The sequence below is a fragment of the Cotesia typhae genome, unplaced genomic scaffold, assembly GCF_013202065.1.
Source record: "Cotesia typhae breed Kobodo isofemale line unplaced genomic scaffold, CoteBio_Ctyphae contig_20, whole genome shotgun sequence".
NCBI lineage: Eukaryota > Metazoa > Arthropoda > Insecta > Hymenoptera > Braconidae > Cotesia > Cotesia typhae.
Genome location: NW_027423725.1, coordinates 184,151 through 196,383, shown reverse-complemented (window position 1 = coordinate 196,383; position 12,233 = coordinate 184,151). Strand labels below are relative to the sequence as shown.

The following is a 12,233-nucleotide window of genomic DNA, read 5'->3' as shown; positions in this document are numbered from 1 at the left end:
AATATCAACGAAAATAATTTTTCGATGAAATTAATATATTAAAAAACGGCTGTAACTTTGGAACAGTTGGTCGTATAAAAATTTTACAAGACATCAAATTTGTAGAAAATTAATTTTTACTTCGGATAAGCTTACATTGCACTTGAATTCTCTTTAATAATCCTTATAATTTTCCATTATTGTTAAAAAAGTGTATCAAAATTCAAAGATTGAATTGAAAAATTTCAAAAAGAAATTTTTTTTTTTCAAGAGAGTTAATTAACAAATAGTCTGAAATTGAAATTACATTGATTGTAAAAGTACTCAGAAAACCCTATAGAGCTTTTTAGCGGATCGATATGCTTCACAATTCACACCAAGCAGACAACTTTTTGTACCGAGAACCGAGTTTTGAATAATATAAAGCAATAAATTCACTAGCTAACGTACCAAGATGTCAAACATAAAAAAGTAAGATACTTTTTTAGAAACTGAACTGATAAGCATGTGAAGTATGAGATCCCTGAAACATGAACCTAATCTAACCTCCAGAATATAAATATATATAGCCATAGTTATATAAAAACATATACGAAAGTATGCCGAGAGACGATATCGCGATATTTGACCGAGTTTGTGTGCTCATGACTCTGCAGAAGATGCACGTGTACAAAAAAACGCTCCAGGCGATGATCTACCCAATATCCTCGACGACGCCTCACAACTTCGTAACTTGGACCGCCACCTCACCGACCTACTGCTACGAGTGCGAGGGATTGCTCTGGGGAATTGCTCGGCAGGGTGTGCGCTGCATGGAATGCGGTGTAAAGTGCCACGAAAAATGCAAAGATCTGCTCAATGCTGACTGCCTGCAGAGTAAGTTAAAAAGTAATACCAATTTTTTATATAATTATTCAATTAGTAGATGATCGACTAGATTACATCTGCCATTTCACGCATTAAAAAAAAAAAAATAATATTGATATTATTCTTAATTTTTTAATGATTTTATATCAAGCCAATAAAAATAATTTTCTACTGTAAGTAAAATAATTTTAATAAGTTAATTATAATTTTATTTTAAAGTTTAAATTTTCCCGCGAAAAATATTTATTTTGAAACAAATTTAACGCCCTCTTTCGTTCCAATTTGAATTATAAAAAAGGACCAATTAAAGACCAGCCAAAGAACACAATTGAGTATAGTATCAGCTGTCTTAAAGCTCTGTTTACAAATAAATTTTTTTATAAAGCTGCTCAAAGGAAAAAAAATTTCTCCAATTGCCAGCCGAAAAAAAATTAATTATAATTAAACAAAACAATGTTAAGCTTCAATTTTCAATACTTAACTTTCCATTAGGCAGATGAAGAGATTAAAAAATAAATTGAGTTGAAAAATTTATTTTTTCAAAAGTTATCGTGTTTGTCCCTCCAAAAAATTTGAAAAATCTACATAATAAGCGATTAAAATTACTTTTTTCTGTAAAAATAGTAAAAAATTAATTTCAAAAAATTTTTTATAAATTTAGCGATGATTTTTTTTTATAATTAAATTTTTTCGTGTTATTTATGAGTACAAAATATCTATCAGTACGATTTAATATGACAAAATTAGAATTTTCTCAAAAGGATCAATCCATCGATAAAGCTAACCCAATTTGTCACAAATAACGTTATTTAAAACTTAAAGTCAGTAATTGAAAGCTCGACAAAGCGGATTAAAAATAGACGACAGAATAATATTGTGTTAAATATAAAGTTAAATGTGAGTGAAACGTGATTAAACTGCGAAGGCGATGGAATGGTAATTAGTCGTATTGAAAATAATCAGTAGGCGTAACAAGGAGTTTATGTTAACGTTTGCGAGGCAATAGCATTCATGGCGCATTGCATTAGTTTCATGTTAGTTTGTTAGCGAGTATTGTCACATTATTAAGTGGATAACGTGACTGAATTAATTAATAACTTTTCTTATAGGAGCCGCGGAGAAAAGTTCCAAGCACGGGGCTGAAGACAAGGCCAACAGCATCATAACCGCCATGAAGGAACGGATGAAGCAGAGGGAGCTAGAGAAGCCTGAAATTTTCGAGCTTATTCGGTTAGTAATTTTATTTTATTTTTTTTCTTTTAAGATTTTTTTTTTTTTTTTTTTTTTTTATTTTGATCGTTAAAAATTAAAACAGTAATATTAATAAATGCAACTGGTGACTTGATCGCTATTAGTTATTTCTATAAAAAAGTAATAAAACCCGGTGAATCCATGTATCGATCCCAAGCGAGAATTAGGTCACGTTTATAAAAAATTTCCAGCATTCAATTCCCGATTGGACAGTATATGGAAATAGTAATTATCGAAAAATGTCCGTTAAATTTTTCGGAAATTGCTCTTTGGATGTTGCCAGCTTGGTAAATTTAACTCTCCCAAGACTGAGAGGGGGTCTATTCGAAATTATCATTCCAGTCGCGATAAGTTCTACGCAAACTAGTCTTTAGGGTTAGAGTAAATATTTATAAACACATTCCGGGATATTTTAATATTTTAATGTTTATTAGATAGCTAGCGGTAATTTTAGGAAAAATTCGACCGGTTAAATTTCTACATTGACATAATATAAATTATTAATTATTATGAAATGTAATTTATGGTGGAAAATTTTTTCAAGTGGAATATTGACATGCTTGAGGATTTCGAGAGGACAATCATGAATATAATGTTTATTTATGAATTTTTAGAGGTTTAGTAACTCAGTGAATGGACGAATTTTATCAGGTTAAGAGCTTTGGTTAATAACTAATCTTGTTACAAACTAAAAAAAATTTAATAACAATTTTTTTTAGTTTGTAAATAGATATAATCTTAAGCTAAAGATCAAATTAACTTTTCTAAAAAAAAAAAAAAAAATTGATCGTTTATTGAGACAATAAACACTCAAGTCTTCATTTTTAAAATTTGAATTTGAATTTGCGCGCGCCTGAATATAGAGTTTGCATATATTTTCATACTTATGATATATTCGACCAATCACATCACGGATAAATTGATGCCACATACATTTCATTTCAATTTTGTTTGAAAAAAAATAATTGACAGTATTGTTTTGTTTTTTCATAAAAATCAGTAATTAAATTTTTTGTGTTGATGTATTAACTGATTTTAAATTTTATTATTTTTTATTATTTCATCTGACTATTATTTTTATAACTTATCAAAGATTAATATATATTATTATATTAAAATTGTTAACTTTTTTGAATTTTTAATAATTATAGAAAAATACTTATTTTCATAAAATAATCATTGTTATTTTTTTTTGAAATAAATAAAATTAATAACTATAATATTACACCTGACGTAGATTAAACTTTTCAAATTTTTCAGCGCATACATACGCGTCTCATACTTTTTTCTTGGCTCACAAAACTTGCGTTGTTGCCATAGCTTTATTAACGTATCCCTTCCTCGGCTACTCTGGTCTAGGTAAATTTTTCATTACTTATTAATAAATATCTGTGAAACTGTGTGGTAATTATCAATGAAATTATTTTTAAAAAATTGTTTAGTTGTTGGTTAACGTTACTCTAGTTTTTTAAAAAGATCCTAAGAAAAGTTTCTGAGATATAAAAATGTTTGTAGGTAAACTTTTGGATATCCCGTATACGGTAATGTATAAGAGCGTTTAAAGCTCAAACTTTGAAATTAAATATCTCTGAAACTAGATGGTCAAAAATTTTTCAAATTGCACCAATCGATGCAGAATTATATGAACAATTAATCTGCCAAAATTAAAAAAAAAAAAAAAAAAAATCCTAAGAAAACTCTGGCGAGGGTACTACCTTAATAACAATCTTTTAATTTAATTAAGCTTTTTGATTTTTTGGAATTCCAAAAACTTTTTTTAATTCAAACTTCTCTAAAGTGAGTTTTCATAAAGCTTCAAAATTATTAACTCGATAAAATTAGCAATTGTACACCAAAGTCCATTCAAAATAATAAATTCCACGCCTGTTTATCCATGAAAGGGTTGAAATATTTCGCTTTAATCAAAACTTGGTATAATGTACTCAATAATATATCAATTGATTACATCGAAAACACAGTTTATTTACGATCGCATTTCAAAAACAATACAACGTATTTGTCGGGTGAATTTAACAGTAGATAAACAATCTCTCAACAATATCCGTGCGCAATAATTAATATCCTTTCAATTATGATTTATGAATTATAAATAATAACACAGATAACCAAAAAAAGTAACTCCAAAAAAAAAAAACAATTAATAGCGATCAAGCGGCATGAGCATGAATTAATTTGCTCTCTTCCTCAAAACTTAACTCATAAATCGAGGTATAAATTGTCAAAAGACATGCCGTTAATATTTAAGCCATAAAATATCAAATTGAGGAACATCTAATCTATTGGAGATTAAATATAGATTAAACTTATGACCTTACGTCGAAGATCGAAATTAACAAGCGGGGAAAAGAGCAAATTCAATTAAACTTGATAAATATATATATATATATATATATATATATATATATATATATATATATATATATATATATATATATATATATATATATATATATATATATATATATATTATGTATCCTTAAATAATAACAACTGGTGAGTAATTAATAGCGAAGTTTACGGTTAAACTAAACGTGACTTCGGAGTTTAGGTCAGTATTTGGAATCGACGACACTGAGCACCAGAAATATTTAACCTCAGTCAAGCAATCAGTGCTGGACGGCACCAGCAAGTGGTCCGCTAAAATCGCCATCACAGGTTTGTTCCTGATAGGCTCATATTTATAGATGTATCTACATGTGTTCGTACCAGGATATAAGACATTCCAATCCAATATTAATTAATCTTAATAATTGTAATCAAGCTTCGCTCCGAGGGGCCTGGCTGACCGGTTGCAATTGCAGTAACATGTGTGCTCATTTGTGTTTTTTTTGTCGCCAACAACCATTTGTTCCCGCAATAAAAAGCGAGGGATGCTAATTGCAATTGATATGTCCATAAAAATTCGTTTGGGTGAATAATAAAAGGGATAATGGGAAAACATGTGGGGACAAATGAGTAATGGGAAATTCATTAGTTGGAAAAATTAGTCTAGTTTTCAGATATGACCATGGAAAATTTTTGTCATGTTCCGATCTGGAGAAATTCTAAGAAAACTACAAAAAAAAAAATTTTACAAATTTTTTTCTCATCTTAAAAAAGGTCTACGGGCTTCAAAAATTTTTTTTCCATTGTTTTTTAAAAAAAAAAAAATTTTTGAAAAAAAATTGAATTTTTTTTTCAAATTTCTTGAAAAATTAATATCTTTGATTGGAAAAATAAAGATTTTTGAGAAAAAAAAATTTTTTTCATTGAAGAAATGAATAAAAATCGAAAAATTGCTCATAATGATGATTTTTGGAAAAACAAAGAATTTGAAGCTTCGGGGCACTATGAAAAAAAAAATCTTAGCGCTTTGAATTTTTCAGGAATTTTAGGGGACACTTGGAGGTTGAAAAATTACCAACAATATCCTTTATTCATCCATTTTATCCAAAGTTATATCAAGTTATCCAAATATCCTTAATTATGCGAATTTTTGTCGTTTTTTCAATTAAAGTTTTCAATTAAAAAAAAATTTTTTTGACAAAAGCTATTCACGGTATCTTATAGAGAATATCGTGTAGTTTTAAAAACCGTCCTTCGATTTCCTATACGATCATTATTTCCAGAGTTATTGATTGTCAAAGTGAAAAAGTACTTTTTTGCTTTGACTGACGATAACTCCGCGGCAAATCATCGTACAGGCTTTTTGATTACGTCAAATTGAAGGGCATTAAATTTTCTAAAAAAGCTTTTCAGCGAAACAATGGAAAAAAATTTTTTCAAGCCCGTAGATCTTTTTTAAGACGAGAAAAAATTTGGAAAATTTTTTTTTGTAGTGTTCTTAGGATTTTTCCAGACCCGAACATGATAAAAAATTTTCATGGTCATATCTGAAAACTAGACACTTGGAGCTACAATTTGCTATTTTTTTTTTTTTTTTTTGCTGTACGATCATTTTCCTCGGAGTTAGAGCTCGTTGAAAATCACCCAAAAATTTAGAATTTTTTTTTTAAATCCCTTAATTAAAGTTCAAAACGCTCAAAAATTATTATTTATTTGTCGGAAATACATTTGTTACCACAACATGTCTTACATTATCCCAAAAGAAATTTTTTAGCATGAATTTGGAATCCTAAAATATAACAAAATGTTTGAATATTTAAAAAATATCAGTTCCAAATTAATCAGTGATATTTTAAAGGCGTACTTTAATTAAAATTAAATTAACTCGATGCACAAATGGTTGTTGCAGCAGTCGTATATGTCGCTAATTATTATTATTATTAATTATTTTTGTACCGCTGGATAAATCCAATGCCGATTTTTCATCCGATATTAGGCAACCTTTTTTTGAGTGTTAATTTTTTTCTTAATAAATAGTGCTCGTTTATGTTGACCATTAAATATTGATACTGCTGAACGTATAATTGTTTTTTATCCGTATTTATATTTTCAGTGTTGCCAATCCAATAAAAACAACCAACACAAACAACTTTCCAGACTTGTATTGTTTCTAGGGACCGTCAATAAATACTCATAAATTAAATCAGTTAATATACACTTGACAGTAGATATTATCGCCGATAAATAACCTCGTGATTTAATTGATCAAGTCTAAGCGGATTTGCATAGTGCTGATGTTTAAATTTACAATCGAATTGGGGATAAACTAACCCTGTTAGCGAATTGCTATTCACGAAAATGGTTTAAGTCGTCGTTAAGACTTTAGTTATCCTTCCTCGCAAAACGGAAGTGTGTTGATCATAATTGTGATGATAAATTTGGGTTATTGAGTCACACAGTTTCGGATCTTGTTATTTCAGCTGAGCTAACCCCGAGAGCAAGAGACAATATCGCGATTGACAATAGTTCATCTCGGGTCTCGCACAGTGTCTGTGCTTCACGAGACTGATCAATAAGACTCTGAAGAGCAGTCTGACCGTCATTCATGCCCAGAAGCACAACCAGATCTTATAGCTCGAGTAATCTCGGCGGACTTACCAATCCCGGTATCAAAGCTTCCTATGGATTTTCATTAATTCGATTTAACTTTCACCTACCGCTAAACTCATCTTCGGGTTATTAATTCATTTTGACTTACTGGTCATCCATTTTAATTAAGCCGGTGGTGCTTTTTTGTTTTCAATTACGGGAGCTTTTCTTAATTACAGTCTGATGAAAATCTTTAAAGTGATTTTCTTTAAAGAGTGGAAAAATAGTATATTGATTTTTAAATATAGAAAATTTCCTGTGAAAATTACATTAATGATGGAAAATTTACGTTTTTTAATTTTTTTGTAAAAAGTTGATGTTTTTATTGTTGTCGCTTTTCGTTGCTATGGTGATCACTATGGTAACGGTTACTATAGCAACGGTTACTACGGCAACGATTATCACACACAGAAAAAAAAATTTTTTGGACTAGAAAAAATTGTAAGGAAGACCGAAGTTATTTTGAAACAAAAAGAAATTTTCTAGGCTTAAAAAAATTTAACTTGATTCAAAAAATTTTCAATTTTTCTTAAGATTTTCTTGATTTAAGAAAATTTACGATTGACTCAAGACTTTCTTTCTTTCTGTGTAGCAATGGTATCTATGAAAATGATTACCATAGCAACGGTTAAATATTAATGAATAAAATTTGTAAAAATATGAATCAGTTAAATTCCCGATAATAAATATTTTAAAAAAACCGCGCTCAATTTTCTAGTAATCTTAAATTTACAGATATTAATATAAAAAAATTACATTATTAAATAATGTTATAAAGTACCCTGTACTTGAACATCTTTAAGGAGAAGTCAACTTTTTAAAACTTCCTAAAAATTTGTAAATTCAATCTACGTAGCTTAATAATTAATAAAAAAATTTTTCCTTAATGACAAAAAATAATGTTAATTTTTGAAGAGTAAAAATATTGAATTTAAAAACTTACAATTCCATTTACTGTTATTTCCACAGGAATTTTTTTCCATGCATCATTCAGAGTACTAAGTACTATTTTCCCATTAAACCACATCAGAAAATTTTTCGATACATAATTATTAAGTCTAGTTCTCACCCAGCTGTAAAAAAAATAGCTATCAATATCTCTTATAGCTCAACTATAAGAGCCCTTAACTCTTACCCAAAAGAACCGGGTTCGAATCCCGGCCCGGGCTCTCGAACTTATTTTTCCTCGTCTCTAAATTTTTTTTCTCCATTTTTCTTCAAATAACTAAAACCTCATTGAAGGCAATTACCTTCAAAATAGTCGATGGAAATAAATTCCGTTCGCTGAAAAGCGCTCATTCCACCCGTCGTTCGATAAAAACAGCTATAATCATAATTAAATTCATAACCAGCGATATATCTTGATATTTACCGGGATTTAATCAGCTGCTGGCGCCCAGCCATCAGATAAGCTATAGAGCCAGTTTGGAGCAACAAGTTTTCTTATTCTAAGCCATAATTCGATCGAACAGGTGTCTAATTCAAAAGTGACCTCCAGGATTTCGTTTTCTTCAGCAACAACTTCTCTCTCTCTCTCTCTCTCTCTCTCTCTCTCTCTCTCTCTCTTTTTTTCTCTAGATTAACAATTTTGTTTTCAGCAAACAGTCAGGTAGTCTGTACACCGTTAGTACTGTTGTCGTTGATGACGAGGTCATTGTATTATTTTCAGCACGACCTTTTCAGTCGACCCGGATACACACATTGACAGCCTAGAGCAGGCGGAGATGATCGTCCTCGAGGGTACCAGCAAGTGGTCGTGCAAGATCGCCATCACAGGTACCCCATAAACACACTGACTAAATCACACTATTTTCATCCAGCTCAATAATTATTGTTATTGTCTTTTTTATAATGAAATTTCCGGGGTATAATTATCGGATATTTATTGTTAAATAATTAATATATTCTGACACACGCATTTTATTTATTACAAGGTTTTGCTTTGTGTGACGATATAACGATAAATAATAAATAACTAAACAGTGTTTAAAGAGGACGTACGCCAGTAGGTAAAAGTTAAATAATAAATAAAAACAGCAAAGAATATTCCTTGGTCTCATTTTAAGCGACGCCCGTAAATCGATACCTTTATGTTGGCAGGTGCAGCGCTTTGACCTCACATCTCTTCTTGCTATTTTTTATATTAATTATTTAGGAATATTTTTTATTTTTTTTAAATATTTTGGGCAATTTTGTGAGGGTTTAATTGTTAGAATAATTATTTTTAATTTAGAAAATTTTTTGATCAATTATGAGATTTTAATTGGAATGATTTACGCGGGTTAGATTTTTCGGGTGAGCTTAAATGAACGGGGGATCAATAAACACGAAGAAACCCTGTAGTTGACGGCTGACAAAGTAGATGACGAGGAAAGGAAGCCAAGGGGTTAAACCAGCATTTAAATTACCAGTTAAATTTATCAAACCCGTCGGAGCTATTATCTCGTTTTTTATTTTCTCGGTAAATTACTTTGGAGATTTTGTTACTTTTTTTTTTTGTTGCTTTTTAAAATACTACCTCGATTTAATTACTACTTCTTTTTTTTTTTTGTATTATGTTTTTATTTAGTTTTTATTTCAAGGAGGGCAATTTAAAAATTTAAAGGTAATTTTTTCGTTTTGATGGTATTTAAAAGTTAAATTTATTTTTTATTTTATGAAGAGAAAAAAAATATTTTTTTTTCATTTTTAAAATATATAAAAAAAAACATTTTTCCATCTTAGGGAGAGAAAAATTTTTTTAATGTTTATTTTAATTGTAATTTAAAAAAAAAAAATTTTTTTTTCATCCTAAGGTTAAAAAAAAATTTTTTTCTTTGTTTAATTGTATTTTAAAAATCAGTAAAAAAATTTCCATCTTACGGCAAGAAAAATGTGTTTTTTTCGTTTGAAAATTAAAAAAAATTTTCATCTTACGGCAAAAAATATCCATCTTAGGGCAAAAAATTTTCTAATATTTTTTTAATTTTCGTTTAAAAATAAAAAAAAATTTTTTGAAAAAAAAATTTTTTTTCATCTTACGGCTAAATTTCCATCGTACTGCAAAAAATCTCCATCTTACGGCGAGAAAAAAATGTTTGTTCCAATTTGGACTTTATTTTGTAAAGTAACAAAAAAATTTAATAAGACATTTTTAAATATCGGATGAATCCATCTTACGGCAAAAAAATTTTTTTCTCAAATTTTGCTTTTTCTTAAAAATCAAAAATCTACCATAAATTTTTTTTCTAACTCGTAATATCAAACAAAATGAACTTTCTCATTACATTAAACTCCTCGAAAACTTATTTAATAATAAATGTGTAAAATTATTCGCAGAGATTCCGCTATAAAAATTTATAAACTTCTAAATCCAGGCGTAATAAAAATAAACGTCGGTGAAGAAAAAAAGGTAAAAGCGGTGAAATAAAAATCGAGCACGATAGCCACACAGCGGAAGAGGGTAACAGTTGGCGTTTCTTTCCGCCCCAGTAATCAAATCTCTTGATTCACTTCCGATTAAAATATAACCCTATATCTATATATATTAAAAGAAAATCCGCAAGCTAAGCCAAGTGATTTTTGTTTTAGCTTTGATAAAAAAATCCCTGGAATAAATTTGCAAAACTTTCTTTAAGCTCCAATAATAATAACGATAGTAATATGACCCAAAATTTAAATGGAATTGGAGTTAAGGGACGGATAAATAAATAATTAATGGAGTCGGTTAAAGACCAAAGATAACTCCATCAATCACAGGCGGTAAACATCACTCTGGGGACAAATACGCGTATAATTATTCCCGAAATCAATGAGGATGTTAAATAGTTTTGTGCTGGTATCCTAGGCACATTGTCCTCTCTAACTCCAGATAGTTTCTCGCTTGACTCCACTTCTCAATCACAAACATACATAACATACACATACACATACAATGTTTACATACCAATTAAACATACACGATATCTGTAACACACCAATATGGTAATTAATAAACCAAACCAACCAGATTACCACCTTGAGGACCAGAAACACCAATCTTAAGCTTATTGATTTTAATTTTTGATATTTTATCCAGTTTATCCATTTTATCCAAAATTGGTTATTAATGTATATTGGTGATGCATGTATATGTCTTGGTCATTCACAGTCATACGCACTCATGCACAAACATTTTTTATATTAGTCATTTTTTATTTTTTATAGCACTTAGATGTGTTCATATTCCTAGAATTACGTATTTTATTGCTTTGCCGTAAGATGGATCACTTTCCATCTTACGGCAATCTTGAAAAGGTATTTAGTTGTCGCATATATCAACTTGATGTATTAAAAATTATTTTACGGGGTAATTAAGAACTTCATTTCATCTTACGGCAAAACAATGAAAAAATATTTATATTATGAGGAATTAATTCTATCTTACGGCGTATTTTTACCAAAAATTTTGCTCAAACTATCGACAATTATAATAAAATAATTTTTTTTCATACTTCATTTCATCTTGCAGCAAAAAAAGGACGTACTTCACTCCATCTTACGGCAAACAAATATCCAAAAATGATAATCGCTGTAACTTGTTATAAAATAATAAAAATCACGCCGCGCTTTTTGCACGCTTAAAAAAGTCGTCAGAATTTTTAATAAATGTGTGTGTCGTCGTATTTATGAGAAAAAACTTAAAAATTCATAAGCATGTGTGTGAAAAATTGTCCATAAAAAATTTTTAATTTCTGCACAACGCATAGTGTTATGCGTTTAAAACTAAACCGATAAACTAAGATAGAAGTTTATGATTCGAGAAAACAATAACTACTCCAAAGAACATAACGTCTGAGACGAAGAGACAGTAGGTCAAGTGGAGTAGACACTAGAGTCTGCATTATTACAGTTGTTGTGACTCGATTAGTGTTTCGAAACTGGCATTAAGGGGCAGAAGGAGATGAGAGGATGGTAAAACTCACTCGTCAGCTAATTCGAAGGACCAACCACACGGACTTTTTAACTCAACTATCATATCCAGCATCTAGCTCTATCTTTTGTTCCACCAGGACCACCAGAGTTACACTCAGGGTGAAGGAACCACTATATTACAGTTTACCAACTCCCATTTACCAGCAAGACAACTCACCCGACTTTCGCGGTCTACTCCACTCTGATCC

At 29.7% G+C, this 12,233-nt stretch overlaps 1 protein-coding gene across 3 annotated transcripts in view; it reads left to right on the top strand.

Annotated features, from left to right (window-relative positions):
* Unc-13 (unc-13) overlaps nt 1-12,233 on the top strand; it is a 70,388-nt gene that overhangs the window by 48,251 nt on the left and 9,904 nt on the right. For 2 of the 3 annotated variants that reach the window (XM_074259762.1, XM_074259761.1), the window contains exons 6-8: nt 636-855; nt 1,956-2,076; nt 8,762-8,868. In XM_074259762.1, the coding sequence (XP_074115863.1) occupies nt 636-855; nt 1,956-2,076; nt 8,762-8,868 (448 nt within the window). Of the gene's footprint in view, nt 1-635; nt 856-1,955; nt 2,077-4,666; nt 4,774-8,761; nt 8,869-12,233 lie in introns of all 3 variants that reach the window. The other variant, XM_074259763.1, reaches the window with a different exon arrangement.